This window comes from Bos taurus, chromosome 5, assembly GCF_002263795.3.
Source record: "Bos taurus isolate L1 Dominette 01449 registration number 42190680 breed Hereford chromosome 5, ARS-UCD2.0, whole genome shotgun sequence".
NCBI classification, from domain to species: domain Eukaryota; kingdom Metazoa; phylum Chordata; class Mammalia; order Artiodactyla; family Bovidae; genus Bos; species Bos taurus.
In genome coordinates this window covers 43257968-43283485 of record NC_037332.1, presented here as the reverse complement: position 1 = coordinate 43283485, position 25518 = coordinate 43257968, and the positions used below count along the sequence as shown (strand labels likewise).

General features: G+C 38.2%; 2 protein-coding genes across 9 annotated transcripts in view; one reads left to right on the top strand and one right to left on the bottom strand.

Annotated features, from left to right (window-relative positions):
- LOC107131684 (atherin) overlaps positions 1 to 25518 on the bottom strand; it is a 58731-nt gene that overhangs the window by 17070 nt on the left and 16143 nt on the right. The window contains exons 2-4 of the mRNA XM_059887266.1: positions 17684 to 17921; positions 16913 to 17600; positions 16442 to 16512 (exon numbers count right to left, since the gene is read on the bottom strand). Coding sequence (XP_059743249.1) covers positions 16442 to 16512; positions 16913 to 17600; positions 17684 to 17921 — 997 coding nt within the window. The remainder of the gene's footprint in view (positions 1 to 16441; positions 16513 to 16912; positions 17601 to 17683; positions 17922 to 25518) is intronic.
- CNOT2 (CCR4-NOT transcription complex subunit 2) overlaps positions 17040 to 25518 on the top strand; it is a 132156-nt gene continuing 123677 nt past the window's right edge. For all 8 annotated transcript variants that reach the window (NM_001428274.1, NM_001103277.3, NM_001428272.1 and 5 more), the window contains exon 1: positions 17040 to 17087. Coding sequence is in view for 2 of the 8 variants with exons in the window: in NM_001103277.3 (NP_001096747.2) it covers positions 17083 to 17087 (5 nt within the window). In the remaining 6 variants the exon portion in view is untranslated. The remainder of the gene's footprint in view (positions 17088 to 25518) is intronic.

Genomic DNA, 25518 nt, shown 5'->3' with positions numbered 1-25518 from the left:
CTTGTAAACAATGTCTTTTTAAAAAATTTATTTATTTATGGCTGTGTTGGGTCTTTGTTCCTGTGCTGACTTTTCTCGAGTTACAAGAGCAGGGACTAGTCTTCATTGCAGTGGAAGGGTTTTTCATTGCTGTGGCTTCTCTTGTGAAGCATGGGCTCCAAAGCACAGGTTCAGTGGTTATGGCCCATGGGCATACTTCATGGCATGTAGGATTTTTCTGGACCAGGAATTGAACCCATGTCTCCTGAACTGGTAGAATTCTTTACCATTGAGCCACCAGGGAGATCGTAAACAATGTTTTTTAAAAGTGATGGTTCTTTTAAAATTCTGTTAATAACCATGGAAGGAATATAAATCCAATATCACAAGAAATGAAAAAGATTAGCTACTGGTTTATTTTTAAAAACCCGCTATTAAAAAATATTATGAAAACAAAACATTAACTAAGTTGCTACTATGAAATACAATCATTTAAGAATATGTTTCACTTTCTCATTTTACCTGAGTTTTATTTCTTAACAGAAAGTATTTGTCAGCCAGCTAGCACATTTATGTTTGTTGTTTTTTCAAGTGGCCTTAAAAAAATTTTTTTTAATTGAAGTATAGTATTTGATTGACAATGTTGTGGCAACCTCTGCTGTACAGCAAAATGACGCAGTTATGCAAATACCTGGTGGGCCAAAAAGTTCCTCAATTTTTTAAGCAAACATAAAAGACAAACTTTTCATTTTCACTAACTTTATTGAACAATGTATTAACTGTTTTGTTCCACTACCTTCCGCCATTTTTCAGGCAACTTCATAATTTCATCATCCCATAACTTTGCTTTTTAAGCAAAGAATGGTGCTTCTTATCCAGGGAATTGAAAATTTTTTTCCATTAAGAGAATTTGGTAAAGATTGAAATAAATGGAAATCCAAAGGTGCAATGTCTGGTGAACACAGCAGATGAATCAAAACTTTCCAATCAAGCTGTAATAGTTTTTGCCTGGTCATCAAAGAAACATGTGGTCTTGTGTTATCCTGATGGAAGATTATGTTTTTTCTCTTGACTAATTCTGGAATTTTCAGGTGCTACTTTCAGTTGGTTGAATTGGGAACTGTTTGGTTTTCCAGAAGGAGCTCATAATAGAGGACTTCCTTCCAATCCCACCATATACACATCACCCTCTTTGTGTGAAGACCAGCCCTTGGTGTGGTTGGCAGTGGTTCATTACACTTGCCCCATTACTGTGCAATATCCACTTTTCATCATTCACTTCAATTTGTTTTAAAAACAGAATGTCATCATTATGTTTCAGTAGAGAATCACATGCAGAAATAGTCGTTTTTGTTTTTTTTTTTCACTTAATTTATGTGGAACCTAAACATCAAAGCAATTAACATAAGCAGGCTAGTGTAAATGATTTTCAGCACCCTATTTGGATATTTTGAGGATGTCAGCTCAAAATATCTACCTTGTGGTATGTTTACTGTTTTCAATTAATGTCTTGATTTGATTGTGCTATCAACTTCAACTGGTCTACCTGACTATACAGCAGCATCCTCCAACAAGAAATCTCCAGCACAAAACTTTGCAAACCACTTCTAAGACATTTGATCAGTCACAGCATCTTCTCCAAACACTGTACAAATCTTTTTCCACTTCAGCTGTGTTTTTATCTTTCTTGAAATAATAAAGCATAATATGAAGAAAGTTTTTCTTCCATCTTTCGTATTAGAATGGCTACACAACATCAAAATTTTGATTAAGTTTTTTACAAAAATGCATGCTGCTATGACAGCTATCACAATAAGAATTGTTTCAAATGAAGGACAACTAAGCACTACTACAGCTCTCTTATGGAAAAAACTGAATGAACCTTTTGGCCAACCTAATAGATACATTCTAAAAAATATTTTTTTTTATGGCTTATCTCAGGAGATTGGATACCGTTTCCTGTGCCATACAGTAGGACCCTGCTATTTATCCATTCTGAATGACATAGTTTGCATTTACCAAATCCAAACTCCCAGTCCATTCCTCTCTTCCCCTACTTCCCCTCAGCAACCATGAGTCTGATCTCTACATCTGTGAGTCTACTCACAGATGTTTTGTAGGTAGGTTCATTTCTGACATATTTTATTTGGCTGCACTGTGAGGCATGTGGTATTTTACTTCCCTGGCCAGTGACTGACTGCAGCAGAAGTGTGGATTCTTAATCACTGCTAGTGAAGTCTTGTGACATATTTTAATTCCACAGAGAAGTGATATCATAAGGTATTTGTCTTTCTCTTTCTGACTTACTTTACTTAGTATGAGCATCTATAGTTACATCCATGTTGCTGCAAATGTGAGTGTCTGTTTTCACAGTCTTTTCTTTCATTTTTCCTTTCAGATGTTATATTAATAATTATGCTTCTCTCTTTGACATCCTTAGGTTACTTTTGAATGTTTGGTTAATTCCATATATTATGCTAAGCATTTAGACAGATCATCTCTTAAAATTAAATTCTAATTCTGAAAAGGCATATTTCTACACACAATTTTTAGGTAACAAAACTGAGGCTTAGTGAGGTTAGCACCTTGCCCAAGGCCACTTGGCTTGTCTATGTCTTAGCTGGGTATAATTCCAGTTCTGAGCTATTCTAAAACCCTAAGCTCTTAACGTTTGCTTTTCAAATCCTTGGCAATTCACTAACATGTTCTTAAATATCTTTGATTTCTCATCAAAAATGCTTGGTTTTGAAATTTCATTTGAAAAATGATTTAAAAATTAATAACTATACTTTGGATCACAGGGAAGATTAATTTATAAAATACTTTTGCCTGATTTGAATGCCATATTTTCATTTGTGTTTATAAGTTGGAGCCAATTTATAAAACTTAAAATGCCCTGAGCTATACAGTAAGAAGCAGAAACGAACAAATGAATGGTGCATACATGCCAGGAAAAGGTCAAAGCTGTGACTGCTTGCTTCTGGAACAAAGCCTTAAAAACTGGCTGGGAAAACTGAGTTACCATGTAGCAATATAAGTATACCCCCAAACCAAATATGTGCTGTATAAATTTCCAATGATTTTAGGCTCAACAAAACAATACTGTTACATTAAAATCAATGTAATTAAAATATTTTAGCTTAATTTCCATTTTTTCCAAATTAATAGTTAAAAACAGCTATCAGCACAGTTTAGCTATTTCAAATCCTGATGCTGTGAAAGTGCTGCACTCAGTATGCTAGCAAATTTGGAAAGCTCAGCAGTGGCCACAGGACTGGAAAAGGTCAGTTTTCATTCCAATCCCAAAGAAAGGCAATGCCAAAGAATGCTCAAACTACCACACAATTGCACTCATCTCACATGCTAGTAAAGTAATGCTCAAAGTTCTCCAAGCCAGGCTTCAGCAGTACGTAAACCGTGAACTTCCAGATGTTCAAGCTGGTTTTAGAAAGGCAGAGGAACCAGAGATCAAATTGCCAGAGGAACCAGAGATCATCGAAAAAGCAAGAGAGTTCCAGAAAAACATCTATTTCTGCTTTATTGACCATGCCAAAGCCTTTGACTGTGCAAATCGCAAGAAACTGTGGAAAATTCTTCAAGAGATGGGAGTACCAGACCACCTGACCTGCCTCTTGAGAAACCTGTATGTAGGTCAGGAAGCAATAGTTAGAACAAGACATGGAACAACAGACTGGTTCCAAATAGGAAAAGGAACACGTCAAGGCTGTATATTGTCACACTGCTTATTTAACTATATGCAGAATACATCATGAGAAATGCTGGGCTGGAAGAAGCATAAGCTGGAATCAAGACTGCCGGGAGAAATATCCAAAAACTCAGATATGAAGATGACACTACCCTTATGGCAGAAAGTGAAGAGGAACTAAAAAGCCTCTTGATGAAAGTGAAAGAGGAGAGTGAAAAAGTTGGCTTAAAGCTCAACATTCAGAAAACGAAGATCATGGCATCTGGTCCCATTACTTCATAGGAAATAGACGGGGCAACAGTGGAAAGTGTCAGATTTTATTTTTGGGGGCTCCAAAATCACTGCAGATGGTGACTGCAGCCATGAAATTAAAAGATGCTTACTCCTTGGAAGGAAAGTTATGACCAACCTAGATAGCATATTCAAAAGCAGAGTCTGTCAACAAAGGTCGGTCTAGTCAAGGCTATGGTTTTTCCAGTGGTCATGTATGGATTTGAGAGTTGGACTATAAAGAAAGCTGAGCGCTGAAGAATTGATGCTTTTGAACTGTGGTGTTGGAGAAGATTCTTGAGAGTCCCTCGGACTACAAGGAGATCCAACCAGTCCATCCTAAAGGAGATCAGCCCTGGGTGTTCATTGGTGGGACTGATGTTGAAGCTGAAACTCCAATACTTTGGCCACCTGGTGTGAAGAGCTGACTCATTTGAAAAGACCCTGATGCTGGGAAAGATTGAGGGCAGGAGGAGAAGGGGACGACAGAGGATAAGATGGTTTGATGGCATCACTGACTCAATGGACATGGGTTTGAGTGGACACTGAGAGTTGGTGATGGACAGGGAGGCCTGTCGTGAATGGTTCATCGGGTCGCAAAGAGTCGGACATGACTGAGCAACTGATCAGCACAGGCCTAAATCAAGCTTTCTACTGTATAATAAAAATATTTCTCACATTGTGCTTAATCACTCAGTCATGTCTGACTTTTGCAACCCCATAGACTGTAGCCTGCCAGGCTCCTCTGTCCACTGGATTCTCCAGGCAAGAATACTGGGGTGGGTTGCCATTTCCTTCTCCAAATTTAACTCGTTGGGTATACACAACTCTTACAAGGTGTTTCTATATATTTAAGTTGAGAAAGTATAATACAATCTGTGTAGCTGATGCAAATGGAAATTCAATAAATGTTAGTTGAATCAGAATTTTCACAATCTACTTAGCTTCTCCACCTTTATTTGTTTGAATGACTCAGCCAAAACTATCTCAGCATTACTCTCTTCCTCACAGTAATGGCACTGAACTCACAGTGAGTTTTAGTGGTTCTTAGACTTCTTTCATTAGGACCCCTTAGAGAATTTTATGATACCCATAAGCCCCCACTCTAGAAAAAGATATATAAAAATATTATATACAATATTAAAATTACCTTAACATCAAAAAAGAGACAGGCTCTAAAGTTAGAAACAATCTGTGTAATCTAAGGCCTCTCTTTTAAAGCTTCTTAAAGCCCCCATTTCCCATCTGTAAAGCACTAGCTATCTCAGTTTATGCAGATTGAGTCAAATTATGTAATTATGGTGCTTGCAATTTATGCCAAGTTGTAGCTGTAATAATTCTCAGGCCAATACTGACCTTCTATTTTATCTCTAATTAGTTTTTTTCTTTGAGGTTTCTTGTGCTGATTGGTTTGTCACAGCCACTATATGGTTTCCAAGGATCTCATATTCTTCTCATTGGTTGCTTGGCTTTTATTTTCAGGCCACCTATTTTTTACATGATAATGACCCATGAGGGCTTCCCCAGTGGCTCAGTGGTTAAGAATCTCCTGAAATGCAGCAGATGCAAGAGATGTGGGTTCACTCACTGGGTTGGGAAGATCCCCTAAAGGAAGGCACAACAACCCACTCCAGTACTCTTGCCTGGAGAATCCCATAGACAGAGGAGCCTGGCAGGCTACAGTCCAGTGGGTCACAAAGAGTCAGAAATAACTGAAGCGGTGAGCATGCATGCACGACCCATAAAAACACGTGAGAGTAATAACATCTTTAATGTTCAGCTGAGAATATTAAGTGGCTTTAATATTGCTGCTATCAATTCCAAAGGTGATGAATAATAAAAAAGAAAGAAATTCAATATAAGAGCAGGATACCTGAAAGATAACACTGGCTTTGCAGTTTACACTGGGTGTCTCCCACATACATGTGGCATACAAGAATATGGGAGAAATTACACTATTATACCTACATCATGTACTTTCTTGAGAACTAAATGACAATAAAACACAATGTGGGGTACAAAATTGAGATTCAGTCACATTTGAATAATGAATGATAAGTGAATACCAAGTCAGAACAGATATCCTATTAAGATGAAGCATTTGTTCTATTATTTTCAAAACTGGTTATATTAAAAACATACTTTTATGCTCGTATCTGGAAAACAACTCATAAAGGATATAGAAAATTTACAGAAGTCAGAAAAAATGCCATGAAAATAATGCAAAGCTTTAGAAAATCACAATTATAGAAATCCTTTATATGACAAACTCTAAGCATCTGTCCAAATTTTATTTTATTTGCATTGTCATTATAGTATTCTCCAGCATTGAAAATTTCATGAAATGTACAGGTGACAGGATGAAGATGAAAATATTTTGGTTATGTGGTTGATAAGAGTTACTGTTTTCATCATTATGAGATTAAACAAAAGAAGTTTAATAAACATTCTCAAGCATTAAAAAATGCTTATATAAGTAAACAGTAACCCTAATCTGTGTGGAAGTTCATAGAAAGTGATCTTAATAATATGTACAATAAAACATGTCCCCCTCCCCAGAAAGATAGCAGTCTTATGATAAATTTATCATAATGACTCTCATTTTAGAATGGTGAATGCTTCATTTAATGTACAGTATGCTGGGTTTTTTTCAAATTTTGTTTTAGATTTTATGCATTTATGATTCTATGTAGCTTCTGCCGCTGCTGCTAAGTAGCCCCAGTCGTGTCCGACTCTGTGCGACCCCATAGATGTAAAGCTGAACCTGTGATCCAGAATTTGTCAGACTGGGAAGGCAAGCTAATGGCTTTATTCCTTTCATATTTTAAAGATTTCAGAGTTCAACACTAGTAATGTAATGGGCATATTGAGTGCAACACTTTCACAGCATCATCTTTCAGGATTTGAAATAGCTCAACCCAAATTCCATCACCTCCACTAGCTTTATTCGTAGTGATGCTTTCTAAGGCCCACTTGACTTTACATTCCAGGATGTCTGGCTCTAGGTGAGTGATCACACCATCATGATTATCTTGGTTGTGAAGATCTTTTCTGTACAGTTCTTCTGTGTATTCTTGCCACCTCTTCTTAATATCTTCTGCTTCTGTTAGGTTCATATCATTTCTGTCCTTTATTGAGTCCATCTTTGCATGAAGTGTTCCCTTGGTATCTCTAATTTTCTTGAAGAGATCTCTAGTCTTTCCCATTCTGTTGTTTTCCTTTATTTCTTTGCATTGATCACTGAAGAAGGCTTTCTTATCTCTCCCTGCTATTCTTTGGAACTCTGCATTCAGATGCTTATTTTTCCTTTTCTCCTTTGCTTTTCACTTTTCTTCTTTTCACAGCTATTTGTAAGGCCTCCTCGGACAGCCATTTTGCTTCTTTGCATTTCTTTTTCTTGGAGATGATCCCTGTCTCCTGTACAATGTCATGCACCTCCACCCATAGTTCATCAGGCACTCTATGTACCAAATCTAGTCCCTTAAATATATTTCTCACTTCCACTGTATAATCATAAGGGATTTGATTTAGGTCATAACTGAATGGTCTAGTGGCTTTCCCCACTTTCTTCAGTTTAAGTCTGAATTTGGCAATAAGAAGTTCATGATGTGAGCCACAGTCAGCTCCCGGTCTTGTTTTTGCTGACTATATAGAGCTTCTCCATCTCTGGCTGCAAAGAATAAAGAAATGCAATGCCAAAGAATGCTCAAACTACCACACAATTGCATTCATCTCACACGCTAGTAATGCTCAAAATTCTCCAAGCCAGGCTTCAGCAGTATGTGAACCGTGAACTTCCAGACGTTCGAGCTGGTTTTAGAAAAGGCAGAAGAACCAGAGATCAAATTGCCAACATCCGTTGGATCATCAAAAAAGCAAGAAAGCTCCAGAAAAACATCTATTTCTGCTTTATTGACTATGCCAAAGCCTTTGACTGTGTGGATCACAAGAAACGGTGGAAAATTCTTCAAGAGATGGGAATACCAGATCACCTGACCTGCTTCTTGAGAAACCCCTATGCAGATCAGGAAGCAACAGTTAGAACTGGACATGGAACAACAGACTGGTTCCAAATAGGAAAAGGAACACGTCAAGGCTGTATATTGTCACCCTGCTTATTTAACTTCTATGCAGAGTACATCAGGAGAAACGCTGGGCTGGAAGAAGCACAAGCTGGAATCAAGATTGCCAGGAGAAATATCAATAACCTCAGATATGCAGATGACACTACCCTTATGGCAGAAAGTGAAGAGGAACTCAAAAGCCTCTTGATGAAAGTGAAAGAGGAGAGTGAAAAAGTTGGCTTAAAGCTCAACATTCAGAAAACGATGATCATGGCATCTGGTTGCATTACTTCATGGGAAATAGATGGGGAAACAGTGTCAGACTTTAGTTTTGGGGGCTCTAAAATCACTGCAGATGGTGATTGCAGCCACGAAATTAAAGACGCTTACTCCTTGGAAGCAAAGTTATGATCAACCTAGATAGCATATTGAAAAGCAGAGACACTACTTTGCCAACAAAGGTCCATCTAGTCAAGGCTATGGTTTTTCCAGTGGGCATGTATGGATGTGAGAGTTGGACTGTGAAGAAAGCTGAGCGCTGAAGAATTGATGCTTTTGAACTGTGGTGTTGGAGAAGACTCTTGAGAGTCCCTTGAACTGCAAGGAGATCCAACCAGTCCATTCTAAAGGAGATCAGTCCTTTGGGTGTTGTTTGGAAGGACTGATGCTGAAGCTGAAACTCCAATACTTTGGCCACCACATGCAAAGACTTGACTCATTGGAAAAGACCCTGAGGCTGGGAGGGATTGGGGGCAGGAGAAGGGGACGACAGAGGACGAGACGGCTGGATGGCATCACCGACTGGATGGACGTTGAGTTTGAGTGAACTCCGGGAGTTCGCAATGGAGAAGGAGGCCTGGCATGCTACGATTCATGGGGTCGCAGAATTGGACACAACTGAGCGACTGAACTGAACTGAATGTAATGGGTTTCTTTTATTAAATCTTGGTAACCTAATGCCATTTTGGTATATGTATTACTGAAATATTTGTCACTCTTACTGCACAGACTTGGGGTAACTCTTCTGTTTAAATGAAACTGGTATTGTTTTCAGACATTATTACCAACGCAGTCTTTGTGAACTAAATTAACTATTCATGTTTAACCAGATAATTGACAGAGGGTTCCTTTTTGAAACCAATGCTCCCTCTTCAAAAGCTACTGTTTCTAATATTCATTGAACAAATGTGTAATAGTTTATGCCAGACTTACATGTTATCAAGCAGTGTAAAGTAATGAGAGGTAATGTTAGAAACATTAAAATTTATATTTAACCTTTTCAGGGTTGAACTATATTTCAAGGGTCAACTGTATTTTGTTGACTCTCTTGCAAGTGTGGGGAAACATCCTGCAAAAGAATCAGCTTTTACTTTAGGACTGATTTGAGTAGGTAAAAACTTACATCTCATTAGTTTTGGGAAGATTCACAGATAAGATCTTAGCTTGGTAAGATAACAGCAGTGATAAAAGTAGATAAAATGAAAACAAATACTATAAAGGGTTCTATTTAATTTTTTTTAGTGCTAAAACATGGGAATGGATTGATTATTGGTGACTTGTTGAAAACCATCCATATCAACTCTTCTGCCTGGCATTTAAAATACTCCCCAATTTACATAAATTCCACTACCCCTCTGTTTATCTTAGGTCAGTTCTTGCCTCTGGTCCATGCTCATTTCAACATCTGAGTTGGCCTGAATTGTGTCCCCACCCCCAAATTTATGAGGTACTTATTCCTGCTTTGAGCGCCACCTCCCTTTTTGGAGTTGGGGAGGCAAGAATACTGGGAGTAAGCGTCTTTTAATTTCATGGCTGCAGTCACCATCTGCAGTGATTTTGGAGTCCAAAAAGATAAAGTCTGACACTGTTTCCACTGTTTCCCCATCTACTTCCCATGAAGTGATGGGACCAAATGCCATGATCTTAAGTTTTCTGAATGTTGAGCTTTAAGCCAACTTTTTCACTCTCCTCTTTCATCAAGAGGCCTTTTAGTTCCTCTTCACTTTCTGCCATAAGGGTGGTGTCATCTGCATATCTGAGGTTACTGATATTTCTCCTGGCACTCTTGATTCCAGCTTGTACTTCTTCCAGCCCACTGTTTCTCCTGATGTACTCTGCATATAAGTTAAATAAGCAGGGTGACAATATACAGCCTTGATGTACTCCTTTCCTGATTTGCAACCACTCTGTTGTTACATGTCCAGTTCTAACTGTTGCTTCCTGACATGCATACAGGTTTCTCAAGAGGCAGGTCAGGTGATCTGGTATTCCCATCTCTTGAAGAATTTTCCACAATTGATTGTACAGTCAAAGGCTTTGGCACAGTCAATAAAGCAGAAATAGATGTTTTTCTGGAACTCTCTTCCTTTTTCCATAATCCAGTGGATGTTGGCAATTTGACCTCTGGTTCCTCTGCCTTTTCTAAAACCAATTTAAACATCTGGAAGTTCACGGTTCACGTACTGCTGAAGCCTGGCTTGGAGAATTTTGAGCATTACTTTACGAGCATGTGAGATGAGTGCAATTGTGCGGTAGTTTGAGCATTCTTTGGCATTGCCTTTCTTTGGGATTGGAATGAAAACTGACCTTTTCCAGTCCTGTGGCCACTGCTGAGTTTTCCAAATGTGCTGGCCTATTGAGTGCAGCACTTTCACAGCATCATCTTTCAGGATTTGAAATAGCTCAACTGGAATTCCATCACCTCTGCTACCTTTGTTCGTAGTGATGCTTTTTCTAAGGCCCACTTGACTTCACATTCCAGTATGTCTGGCTCTAGGTGAGTGATCACACCATTGTGATTATTTTGGTTGTGAAGATCTTTTTTGTACAGTTCTTCTGTGTATTCTTGCCACCTCTTCTTAATATCTTCTGCTTCTGTTAGGTCCATACCATTTCTGTCCTTTATCAAGCCCATCTTTGCATGAAATGTTCCCTTGGTATCTCTCTAATTTTCTTGAAGAGATCTCTAGTCTTTCCCATTCTGTTGTTTTACTTTATTTCTGAGCTTAATTCAACTAATATCCTAATAAACTGCAATAATGAATATTCTTGCAATCCAATTATTACACATATCCTTATTTTCTATGATACATTTCTAGAAGAGGAACTGCAGGATCAAATGAATACTTTCAAGGCTTTTGATACATACTGCCAAACTGCATACTAGACCTTCAAGGCTTTTGATACATATTACCAAACTGCACACTAGAGATATGCCAATTTACACTCTCAGCAGTGTAACAAGTCCTGTTTCTCTGATCCCTTGCCAGTATTATCAAGACACAATCACCTGTTAAAATAATACCTGAAGACCAAATTAATGTTTAACATGTCAGGTCACTCTTAAGTTGGACTTACAGTTAAACTTTTATAATATTACGATTCAAAGCTTAAGATTCTTTCATATATTTTAGATGAAGAATCTAAGGTCCAGTAAGTTACAGAGTAAATCAGACCACTATGTAGTGGGAGCTTCTGCCCCAGATTATTATTTTGCAGTGCTTTTTGATTTGCCAGTTTGGTTCACCACCTAAGCTTTTTCTGTAATAACCTTATTAGTGTTAGTCACTCAGTTGTGTCCGACTCTTTGCAACCCCATGGACTATAGAGCCTGCCAGGTTCCTCTGTCCATAGGATTTTCCAGGCAAGAATGCTGGAGTGGGTTGCCATTTCCTTATCCAGGGGATCTTCCCGACCCAGGGATTGAACTCAGGTCTCCCGCATTGCAGGCACACTATTTACCATCTGAGCCACCAGGGATGCCCAACCTTATTATGTATACCAGAAAAAAGGCATATATCTTTATTATTAAGGGCCTATACCATTAATTTAGACTATTTCTCCTAGCTGCTTCCTATCTTGGATTTTATACATTACCTGTGAAGGAAAATTTATGACATCTATTTTTTAAAAATCTACCTAATCTTGGATAGGGACCTATTTCATTCATTCAATGACTTTTATTCACTGTTTCATTCATTCAACAGTACTTATGTAATGCATACTGTTTAGAGAATAAAGCAGTGAACAATACAGAAATAGCTTCTGCTCCCACAGAACTTACATTTTTAACAGGGTGAAAGGAAACAGATAAGCAGTAATAAAGAAGATAATGATACAATTACAAATGCTGTTATGAAAACAGAGGGCAATGTGTGAGAAAAATGGGAAAAGGAGCTACTTTAGATACGAGGCCAGGGAATGCTGGTCAGAAATGAAACCTGAATTAAAAGCTGATGAGTTAGCCATACAGACATAGAGAAAACACACCTCAGGCAGAAAAAAATTGGAAGTGCACAGGTTTTGAGATAGAGTATCAGTTCAACTGAGAATAAGATGCCCTAAACAGTGGCTTCTGAACTGCGGTGTTGGAGAAGACTCTTGAGAGTCCCTTGGACTGCAAGGAGATCCAACCAGTGCATCCTAAAGGAAATGAGTCCTGAATATTCATTGGAAGGACTGATGCTGAAGCTGAAATTCCAATACTTTGGCCACCTGATGTGAAGAACTAACTCTTTAGAAAAGACCCTGATGCTGGGAAATATTGGAGACAGAAAGGGACCACAGAAAATGAGATTGTTGGACGGCCTCACTGACTCGATGGATATGAGTTTGAGCAAGCTTGGAGAATTGGTGATGGACAGGGAAGCCTGGAGTGCTACAGTCCATGGGGTCGCAAAGAGTTGGACACGACTGAGTGACTGAACTGAAATAGTGGCTCTAGCAAGATAAAAGTTTACATTTTCCTCACATCAGTACCTGTACATAAGGAGGACTGATACACTACTCTACAAAGATCTCAAGGACCCACATTTTCACCCAGCTGAGGTCCTGCCACCCCTCCAGGAAAAGGGAGCTTGCGTATGTCAAATGGCTGTCACATCTATATTCCAGGATGCAAGATGTAAAAAGAAAGGAAAGCACTGAAGGTGTGCAGCAGCTATCTTTTAAGAACGGTTTTGGAAGGGAGTCACGTACACCTGCTTATACTCTATTGGCCAGAACTACCACACAGCTACACGAGGCTAGAAAATAGTCTTTATTCTGGACGCCCATACGTCCATGTCTATTACTATAGAAAAAAAAAAAAAGAAATTTTAGGGGCCAACAGTCTTTGTCTGCTACAGACTGGAAAAAGCTTGGTAGGGGACAGAAACAGAAAGGAGGCAATGAGAAGGGTGAGGATAAGATGAGTTTGGAGAATTAGTCAGATTATGTAATTTTAAAGGCCATGGTAAGGAAATTGGACTTTATTCTATTTCAGGGAAATCACTGGAGGCTTTTAAACAAGTGAGTAACATAATCAAATCAAGTTTTTTAAAATGGTCACTCTGGCTGGTTTCTAGAGAATGGTTTAAAAGTACAAGGAAAAATGGAATCAGAAATAGTTGGATTTTGCTGTCTAAGTGATGATGGTGGCTTGGACAGGGTGGTAGCATCAGATGTGATGTGGTTGAAGGCCCAATAAATACAAGGAAGAGCTGATGATACTGACTGATAAATAGAGTGAGAGGAATCAAAGATTCCTACTATTTCGCCTGAGCAAGTGACTGAACTGTTGGGAGTATTGTTTGTGGAAATCGGTTAAGACTACAGGAAAAGTTTGGATTCAAATGTTTTGTTTCAGCACATGTTAATTTTGAGATACACGTCTTTTTTCTTTATTTTTTTGCCATGGTAAGACTTTCAGTAATGTCTATACCTTTTAAACAATGGGAGGTCTCCCTTTTCTAAAACTATTAATGTGAAAGTGAAAAAGTTGCTCAGTTGTGTCCGACTCTTTGCGACCCCATGGACTATACAATCCATGGAATTCTCCAGGCCAGAAGACTGAAGTGGGTAGCCTTTCCCTTCTCCAGGGGATCTCCCAAACCCAGGGATTGAACCCAGGTCTCCCACATTGCAGGCATATTCTTTATCAGCTGAGCCACAAGGTAAGCCCAAGAATACTGGAGTGGGTAGCCTATTCCTTCTCCAGCGGATCTTCCCAATCCAGGAATCAAACCAGGGTCTCCTACATTGCAGGCAGATTCTTTACCAACTGAGCTATGAGGGACAACTATTAATGGTCATGTATAAAGTCATTCTTCCCTTGGGTTTCCCAGATGGCACGAGGGGTTAAAAAACCTACTTGCCAATGCAGGAGGCAAGACAGGATACATGGATTCAGTTCTTGGGTGACATAGATTTAGTTCCTGGGTATCATAGATTCAGTTCCTGGGTCGGAAGATCTCCTAGAGGAGGGCATGGCAGCCCCTCCAGTATTCTTGCCTGGAGAATCCAATGGACAAAGACGACTCACAGGCTACAGTCTATGGGATCAAAGAGTTGGACACGACTGAAGCAACTTAGCATGCATACATGCATTCTTCCCTAAGGAATTTTCTTCTCAATCCAAATTGGCAATTTTTCTATAAGATGCACCTTACATTTCAAAAACACACAAAACACACACTCAGTATGGGCTAGTTTTCAAGTAAGACAGTCTATCAGAGTGAATAGCTTAAAAAAAAACACCACCTCACAACCTATCAAATGGGCAGAATTTATCAACGTTAGCAATAAAGACAAACTTTTGGAAGCAAGAGGACAATGTTAAAAATGTACCACTTAGAGTGCTTATTAGAAAGCCATAAATACAAGCCCTTGGCAAATGTTGGCTTGTTTAATATCTAGAACTGACCCCTAAGGTAGGTATTACATAAATTTTACATCTTTACCAATATAAACGATTGGACAGCACTAATAGAACAATTTTAAACTTGTTCTTCAGCAAGGATTAAAGCAGATTTATCATCAACAAATATGTTCTCAAGCAAACAATAGTATCAAGGTATTCTCCCCTAACACTGCTACCATACACATTTAAGATGGAAATGTCTGCTGTTCTATCTTTCCCAGTAAAATATCCAAGGTAATAAAACCCTCAAATTAGACCTGTCTCCTTTTGTAAGTGATTTCTTCAATTTCACCCAAAGTTTATACAATTTAAAACTTGTGCTTTGAGTAAACATGAGATGATACAAATAAGCGTCATTTTTTGGCTTTAACAAAGTCCTATGCATGTGTGTATGTGCACACACATGCTCTTTACTGGGCTTCCCTGGTGGCTCAGTGGTAAAGAATCAGCCTGCCCATTTAGGAGATGTGGATTCGATCCCTGAGTCAGGAAGATCCCCTGGAGAAGGAAATGGGAACCCACCCCAGTATTCCTGCCTGGGAAATCCCATGGACAGAGAAGCCTGACAGGCTACAGTCCCTGGGATCACAAAAGAATCAGATACGACTTAGCAACTAAACAACATTTGGTATATAAATCAAACTGATACTTGATGTTACCATACACATATCCTACAACTTTTCTCATTTTATCTTACAATTCCAAATATCAGTTAGACTTTCAATTTATTAATAGCTAAATTAAAAAGCTCAGTAATACACAGATATACGTATTAATGTGTATCACATATACTTAAAGGTATTTAATCTTTTAACACACCATCTTACACAGTTGAAGAGAAAGATGAAGAGGCAGGAAGGAACTGTTGGGGGAAAGGGAGGAAAAAGGGAGGGAAGGACATAAGAAGATTTGCTCCTTCTTGAATTTTCCTAAAGTAAAAAAGAACACAATGAAGCAGAATGTTTAATAAAACTAACAACCAGGCAAAACATTTTCTACTGGCTACATCAGCATCATCTAAGAGTTTAAATAAATTCACACAGCATCTACTAATTCATCGAAATACTTGGTATCTTATGAACACAGAAGTCATCTATAATTTCACAGTACTCTTAATTTTCCTTCTATTTTTGACTGACAGATGTCCCTTTCCCTTCAGTTATAAATTTTAAATTGGATTACAGCCAGTTTTTGGAAGGATGATTTTATAAAAGAAACAAGGGAAGTAGAAACTTTATTTACCCCAAATGAAGTGTACTTTACATTAGTAAATTCTATTACTCAACTAGAAAGGAAGTAACAATTTTCACTTTATGCAACCATACGATTACTAATACACATGCAAATGCTCTTTTTCAGGTTCAAAAATATCAGGCAAAAGGGAAAAGTTGAGCAATATACAAACGAATAGAGAGAGAGTTATTATTTCAAAGAAAATAAAACTAATTTTACTTTGAGTAACAATTATTTTTCTGGGAGGCAGAGACTCTGCTCAAGTTTCCAAAAAAGCCACCGTAATTTCAGATGGTCTTGCTGATAGCCCAGGCAGTCACTCCAGCTTACGTGGGCATTGGGGAGTGAGAGTGAGAAAATGCTATAAATCTGATTCAGGAAAGCTCACCCAACAGAGTTTCAAAAACCTGCCCCCTCCCCCAATATGCTCCCTCCCAACAAGCTAAAAAAAACAAAAATAGGAAGCGTGATGAGTTAAAATACCAACGGTTTCGGCTGACGATCACTCACTTCTCAAAAAGCGATGGTGACGTGCTGCTGGTCCCTGGAAGTGCGTGCACAAGCACCGGAGGTTTTGGGGTCTGAAGGAAGAAAACTGGACAGCGATCAGATGCGTTTCAGGGAGCAGAGGGAGGGAAGGCCGGTACGAGGCAGACGACGGGGGTGGGGGAGGGGCGAACGAAGGGCTGAACACAAACACAAACACGTTCCGAGTCCCCGGGAAGGGCGGACCGACGCCACCTCACCATTCCCCGCCCCTGGACCCCGCGATCCTCCCCGGACCTAGGGCCCGTGGCCCGCGCGAAGCAACCCAGGGGAGCCTGTGGCAGCAGAGCTCCTACTCGCTGTAACGGCTGCAGAGTAGCTACGAGCCTCCCGGTGAGTCGGTGAGAGAGAAGGTGGGGGCCGCGAGGAGGAAAGCGAGGGGGTGAAGGGCCCCTCCGAGTCCCCTCTCCAACGCGTGAGAAGCAGACTACCCACCCGCCAACTCTGTCCGGTCCGCAATCGCCGCTCCCCTCTTCCGCCGCCGCCGCCTGGAGGGAAGTCGGAACGGCGGGGGTCACGGCGGAGGTCAGAGGGTAAAGGTCTTGCTCCCAGCAGCCTCCGCGGTGGATACGTCGCCATCTTGGATCCGCGGGACAAGAAAATTCATGCGGTGAGTTTTTGGCAAAATTTCGGAAGTCTGGCAGCGGGGCGCGCGGCGGGAGCGGCGGATTCGGGGCCCTCGCAAGGCTGGGGAATGCCTCGGGGCCGGGCCGGTCGCGCCCGGGGTCCGCGGGCAGCGTCCCGGCCCGCCGCTTCCCGTTGCTTTTGTCTCGGCTCCAATCGAGAGAGGGAGAGCGGAGCGGGCGGGGAAGGGGGGGTGGTGGCGGTGGAGGGAGGGAGGGGGTGTGTATGGGGAGGGTGGTGGACGGGACGTAAAGCGTCGCTGTAGTCGGGTAGCTGCAGCGGCAGTTCTGGATCCTAGGCCCGGTCCCTTCGGCTGGCGCTGGGGCTTCCCCCAGACTCCTCTCCCCCGGGCTCCCGCCAGCACGGAGAAGCCTCCGTCGCGCTGCTTCTTGGGGAAGAAGAGAAGGCGACAGCGGCGGTGGCCAAGGACCCCGGGCCCGCTTTAGACGGCGCTGCCGCCTTCCCAGCAGTTGCCCCGGTCTTTGGCATTTCACATTCTCTCAATACACGTACATCATCTGCAACTTGTCTGTGTTTCTGTGTATGTATATGTGAAAGATGGGGGACCCTGGACTGGCTAACGGGTCTCAGGAGCTGCCAGGCCCTGGGGTACCGAAGGCTGTGTATGGTGGAAGGAGGAGTGCAACTGTGATGCTTCCTCTGCTTCCGCACCCAGAGGGTGAAGCTTCCGTAGTGTGGTAGTGACTGAGTCCGGAGAGTCCTGGGGCGGCGGAGGAACCCGAAACGCCTCGGTCTGTGAAGTTGCTAGCCCTGGGTTTCTACTTCCGCCGGGGCCTCTCCACCTTTTGCTGTCTTGAGTCTAAGTGAAAAGTTTCACGGAAGAAGTGAGTAGGGTTAAAACTTAGTTCTTAGTTGAGGCTCTGGTCCGTTTAGGAGAGAAAGCCTCTAACTCCTGCTAACTGTGGTCCTTAGCGAATATGAGTTTTTTTGTTTTTGTTTTTAATGAGAACATTTCCAAGGTCTTAAAATTTGTATTTATTCCAGGCCCTGTGGGTACGATATTACAACCATAAAAGTCTTGCATACGGGTGCCACCCTCTCGAAAGGAAGCTAAGCATCAACTCCCTTAGAATCCGAGCAGATGCCTTCAGTTTTTAACATCCAGAAGACCGAATGCAATACATTTTGTTTCATAAAACTCTTGGTCAGAGAATTCTACTCCTTTCTTAATCTTCTAGTCGTTTTCTAATAATTAAATACATTGATAGCAACCCTTAGATTCTTGGTGAAATGGTAGGAAGTACCTAGTTAGAATCTGTCACGAGGGAGGCCTTGCTTGAATTTAGAGTTCAAAGCTGAACAAATTTTCTGTCATGCTTGATATTAGGAATTTCTAGACTTCTGGAATCGTAAGTGCAGCTTTATTTGCCCCTTAAAACAACTTAAGTGGAAGTAATAAATATGGAGGCAGGGCATAGAAATTTGAAAATATTTGTTTACATACCGGGTTTATGTTGTTTGGAAATACTTAGTATATTTGACAGGTTCTCAAACGTGTTACTAGTGAACACGTCTTTCTTGCAACTTTGGAAGATAACTTTATCCTAGGTGTAAGGAGTTGGTTAAGATCGCAGTGGCCTGAAATGACTAAATGGCTGCATTCAGACAGTTTGATGTGTACATTCAGATCTCTTTTTCTGAAATACTCCTTAGTGGATCAAGATCTTTAGTTAACTTTGTCATGTTGAACATCTTTTCAGTTTGTAGTTCTTGTGTAATATTAAACCTAAAGGAAAAATACAAGATACATGTAAAAAGAAAAGAACTTGTGCTCCACTTGTTTCTTGACTTTGTAAGATCCTTATTTAATTTTACAAAGGTTCTTTTCTCTCATTTTTTCCCCCGCTTGAGGGCTTGAAGTGCAGTGACTTCTGTGATTACTTTGTATTTTAGATAGAAATTGAGAAACTCACATTTTGGCATCTTGATTAATGCTGCATCAATAAAAATAATGTGAGCATCGTTTTTTGGCAGAACTCTTTTTATTATAAGTATACGGTATAAAGATATCTGTAACCTAATCTGATACTCTTGGGGAATTAGAATTGCTTATATATTTAACCAACCAACAGATACAACCTTTTAAAGATTTTTAGTTTCTGGAATCCTTTAGTTTTAAAGTAAATTTTTGTGGCAGAAAAATGAGGGCGTAATGCATGAGTGATTTATGTTCCCTTCCATTTCGAATTACTTGATCTTGAAGATAAAGTTCAGAATGATATTCCTCCCCAAGAGAGCTAGTTACTTATGTTTTTAGTTAATAACTTTAGATATTTAATTAACTCTTTGACTTCTCAGAGATACTTCACAGTTAGTTATAATCTGAAAATTCTTTGTTCAGAAGTAATTAAATACTTAGATTTATGAGTAGATTTTATTAGAAGTGCTTCTAACCCAGTTGTTTTGGTTTTTAATCTCTTCAGTAGATACTGGTATTAAAAGTATTTGTATTTTGAAAGACCTTTGCAGAATCTTTTGCAACCTCTGGGAAATTATATGTTTACCTTTTCATTCACAAATATGCTTCATAAGATTTTCTAATTGGGAAAAGAAAAAGTATGCTTCATATTTACATATGAAATAATACTAGACATTAATAGATTGATAAAAATAAGTCAACTTTTTTTTTTTTGCTTTTAAAAGCTGTGTTAAACTATTTTTTGTCTTAACATTTTTAACTGTAGAAAGTTCATTCTATTAAAATTACATATTTAAAAGCAAACTTTCCATATACTTGCTTATTAGGCATTTGAGAACAACTTACGCAAATAGTGATACAATCTTAGGAAAAGATACTACTAAGATTTTATTTGTTACTTAGACTTCTACTAGATGTTGTGACACAAAGAAGCAAAAGAAACCAAGGTACCAGGTAGGGCTGCTTTAGAGGCAGAGTTAAACTGAGTCGCACTGTAATGTTGGAATAGAATCACACACACTACTGATACCATAGTATTGATAACAAAGGAATCATTCTGGTTGATGATAGGTGTGATTGTTCTTCCTTAACTATGGATGATTTCTACCCCAGATACTTAAAGGAGTAGAATTTCCTTGTGAATTTTACTGGATTTTTTTTGAAATATCTATACTAAAATTGGTGTCTGTTTAGGAAGTCTACTTTTGAAAACAAATAGAACTGACTAATGAGTTGTAAAAATTAATTTTTACCTTGGTTTTTTTATTTCTTGGTTTTACCTTGCTTTCTTTAACTTTTATATATATATATATATATTTTTTTTTTTTCCTCTTTGCCTTAGCTTTTCTGTTTGACATCCTTTTTTAAAACTCTTAAAACTCCTCTTGTGACAAGTCTGATAACGGCTAGTGCTGATATAGCTTGTTTATTTATTTACTTTGTCTGTATTATTAGAAATGACCTGGAAAAAAGAATTCTTAGTGGTTTATTTTTTCTGATAGTTCTCTGAAATACAGATGATAATCTCTTGATATTATTGCTTGGGGGTATGCTGTACTGTGAATTAATAAAATGTTTTATAGTGTTTTGTTTTTGGTAAGACCTCATAGCTTATATAATCATGAGATGCAAAATAAATTATCTAAGAAAAAAAATTTTTTTCCTGGATACACTTTAATGGTTTGTATATATTTAGACTGGGGAATCTAAGTCTGTTTAGATAAAGCTTGATATTTTGGACATATTTGCCAGTTACCCTGAAGGTATCCCCCCTACCCTCACACACCGCCCCCACCCCCCCAAGTCTCCCGTGCTTTTTTTTTTTCCTTTCATGCTTATGTTTTTATGTGGGGCTTGAATGGGTAGTGGTGGTGATATTTTTACCATCACTTCTCAGTTGTTTGACAAACTTTATTTTTCAGAACTACATAGTGCCACTGTCTTAATGAACCTATAGTGTCACTTTCTTAATGAAATCTTTTCCTGATTTCCCAAATCCTTCTGCTGTACTGCCTTTATTCCTCAGATTTCTATCATTGAGTGTATCACACTGTATTGTAATTTACTGTCCATCCCCACCATCCATAACAACCTCCGCTGGGTTGGAAGCACCTGAGAGGTAGGGCTTTGTCTTACTTACATTTACATTTCTAGTACCTTCTAAGTGATTGATACTTGGTTATCAATAAATATGCAATAAACTGAACTGGTGCCAGATTGTCACTTGACACTTAGTGGTGTCATTGTGCCGTTTCCCAGTCCACACCTTGGAAGAAGATTAGAAAAGGGGATGGAGAAGAAGGGCATCCTGTATTCCTTTACTTCCTTGAATTGTTTCTTACAGTTTTGCTTCGTAATAACCTATGGGAAACTATAACAAGCTTCGTAGAGAAATGCGTGTGGAGTAAGAACAGGACTTAAAAAAGTAGCAGAATGTTTCTGGCAGTATCTAGGTCTACATTTCTTGCTGTATTGTATGGTTAAGGTCAGTGCATGAAGGAGATATTTTGTATTTACCCCATAATATATATTTACAGTTGCTTAACCATGAGATACTGTTGGATTTGGGCTTTTTGAAGTTAGATTCTTTGTCCTTGCCTTTCTCCACCTTTTTATTCCTAATGCCTGGCCCAGTGCCTAGTAAAAAGGAAGAGTTCTGTAGTTTTTGAATACCGTTCTCCTTATGAAAATTGGGTGAGATGATTTAATGTGTTTTTATTGGCTGTCTAAATTTCAAAAAGCTCTAAAGGACTTTTTTTTAAAAGCAAACATGATGGCAAATTCCAACTGAAATTAGTAGCCTAATCATAGTGTTATCTGACTTAACCTGATTTTTCATTTTTATGTAGAAATATTAATGTATTTGATTGCAAGTGCTGCCTAGACCACCCTGTGAGGTTTTAGGTCATGATATGCTATCTTAACTTTCTAAAATCTGACAAATTCCAGTTCTGAGAAATATCTGGCCTTTAAGGGTTTGAATAAGAGATTGTGCACCAATTTTGTGTTCATTTTTTGAGCTATAGAAATAAAAACAGTAAATGACTTCCAGAATTGCATTTACTGGAGATGTTAACATTTGACTTACGATCTTAGAAATGCCTCATTTGCCTATATATTTTTCATTGACTTTTTAATGACAAAAAGCTATGAAAGATACAGAGAGAATTTGTTCTAGTACTTGGAACACCAAATTTTTCTGTGTTTTTACTGAATTGAAATGTCTTTCCTTATGTGAAAGTAGATGAGAATGCATACACAGTACATATTTACTTTGCCAAGAAATGATAAAATAAGAGAAAAATTTGTGTTCTGGCAGTTTAGGTAACAGTGAATAGATTTGCCTGTTTTCAAACATATTGATATATCATTTTCCATTTATATTTTTGGGTGTTGAAACATAACCATTTTGTATCAACATCTGGACAAAATGTAATGACTGATCAAGTATTAATAATACAGTGTGTTTGGGAGAGGAACATTTGGTTTTGTGTCATATCTGGCAAGAATGTGTTTTTATATTAACTTTTTACATTATAGATTATGATGCTATTCATACAAATTTTGTACTTAATCTTCTGTTTGTAAGAGTCCTTCATAGGTTGGTAAAATAATGATAATCACTAAGTTTACCATGCTGTTCAAAGGACCTCATTCCTTTTGACTTTGTTTTACTACTTAATAATGTACATAAAAAAAACAATACTTGGTAGTCTGCAAAGCACTTTCATAATACACCACTATAATTTTATAGTGTCATTTTAATGTTAAGTTAAAATAAGTTTAAACTTTTTAATAAAAGGTTAAATTTTAACATTAACTTAAAGATAGAACAGTCAATGTGTTTTGATTAGCATGAAAATTAGTAATTGGGAATTTTGAAGGCCATTTTATCCTTAGATTGAACCTAGCATCTAATGTCTCTCTGAATTTAATGCTGCTCTATAGGGAAAATCCTGATTTATCAAATCAAGTAGGTGTAAGTAGAAGGTTTGTTTTTAACTGATCATCCTTAAGATTCAGGATCATTTAATATGGAAATTTGAAAGAGAAGTATTAGGAAATTTGTGTTTCAAGTGACTTTTTGGCAGAACACCATAGCTGCTCACATTTTAAAAAATGATAAACAAATTCAAGAGGCACCAAAACTTTTAATGATAATCCTGTGTTATAATGAGAGTAAGTAATAATACTGTATCACAGACACCATATTTTACAAGTTTACTTACTATTGCACAGTTATTTTTTGAGGAGATCATGTGTTGAACTTTGTCTTGATTTAGTAGTACACAAAATAGTGCTTTAAGGGTATTGTTTTTATAATTTTATGACTGAGCATGTCTGGCCTTACATTAGAAGAATTTCAGAGCCATAGAACTTTTCTAATCTATGCACACTTAAGAGAAATTGTACATATATTTACTGACATGCCAGGCCAATCTTTGAGGTCTGTTGCAAAACTATTTAACCTGACAGAGTAGATTACAGTCACCAAATTTTAAATTTGATACTTGATGCACTTTTGTGTTCTGTTTTGTATGTTTATGAGTCACACATCCTAAAATAGACACATATGTGTAGAATAGTTATACATAGTCCAGCGCTTCAGGAAATTTGACCTCTGATTGTATTAAGATGTTTCAAACATAGCTTGAAAAGCTCTGAACTTGATGTAGAGTCACTTCCAACCTACGATTATGTATTTTTAAAAAATCAAGACTTTGTCTTCTTTCATAGTATTTGCTTGTTTTTGAGTAGACATTTTCAACTAAACCCTTTAATAATTTGAGTGTTTATTCTCTTCTACATATTACAGTAAGTGCTGGGTATATATGATGGTGAACAGGACAAGTCTCTGCCTTCGTGGAACTAACATCTTAGGTGGGGAGACACAGTAAACAAACACAACTTCAGAGGATGGCAATTATGAAGAAGAAGATAAAGGGGGGTACAGTTACAGCAATTGGTTATGGATGGAAGGAGGAGACTATTTTAAGTAAGTAGGGTAATGAGGGGAAGACCTCTCTGGTGGTAGCTTTTGAACAGAAAGTGAGAAAGGAGACAGCCATGCAAAAATCTGGGTAATATTTTTCCATGCAGAAAGAAGACCCTGAAATGGAGTCAAGTTTTTCATGTTTGATGAAAACAAGGAATTTCATCAGTAGTTACTTAGTGTTTTCTGCATAAATAGGGGCAAACTCGAAAGGGAAAAAGAAATGATTCAGACGTAAATCTTTGTCTTCCAACTGCTGAAAACGTTTTGATAGACCCAGTAGTTTATGTTTTATGAAGAATTATAGAGAGGAGGAATTACTGTTCATGTAAGAGGTCATGATAATGTTTTCTGGATCTGGTGGAATGAGGGGTATCTCTGTGTATTAGTGGAAAATTATAAAGGAGAACAAACTTAAAACTTTGTGTTTGCATAGGGTAATCAAAACATTTAAGAGATTCTGACTTTGCAGTATTTTGATAGACTTTTCTTAGAAACTAATCAGTAATGATTTTAACATTTACTTAGATTTCCTTGTTCAGTGCAATAAATAATACCATGTGCCATGAACTGTTACAGGTGCAATAAATTAATTCTTGAAGTTCAGTTTTGTGATGAATGCTGTGGATACATGCTAGAGTAGAACAACCTTGTCTGAGGAAAGGAAAGAGTTGGTTTCAGGTCAGTGATGTTTGAACTGGGTTCTGAAGGGTGATTTGGTGGTTCAGTTAGGTGGGGGAGGGGGATACGGAATCAGCACTGCAAATACGAAAAGTCTGGAAGGATAGACTGGATTTAGAGAATGACAAAGTAATCTGTAGTACTTGATTGGATCTTTGGACCTCATGAGAAGTTGACTGAAGGAATGAATTTTCCATAGTGTGAGATTTTTTTTATTACATGATGAGGAATAATTAACCAGTTTTTTTGAACAATGTGAGTGAAAATCAGATTTGTACTTCAGGGAGAAAATTTAGATTCCACAGGTGATTTGTAATTAAATTACAGACTTGATGTTTCAGTGTATTTCTGAAGCTTTTGAAGGATTTTTTTTCCTCTGTTAAATACAACGTATTCTGTATTTATATTGGCAGGATTTTTTTAATTATTAACAACTTTGAAATTCTGTAGTTTGTTATTTTCCAGACAACTTGTTATAAATATATAAACCAGTGTCCATAATGAAAAATTTTATGTTAATGAATGGAATAGGATTTGTTATGTAAGTTCTAGGGCAGGCAGAATTTGAATGTTATTATTTGATTCTGTTTACAGGCATGACATTTAACATTATTTCAGTAAATTAAAATACTAAAAAAGTCTAAATTAGTGATATAATCATTCTTAGGAACTTATACCTATATTGTATTTCTAGCAGTACCTATTTTGCAATGCTAATGTGTGTGTTTTTCAAAATACTGTACATAAATTATGAATTTATTTTAGGTAGCTAACATTATTAATTCTTACATTTTAAAAAAGAGC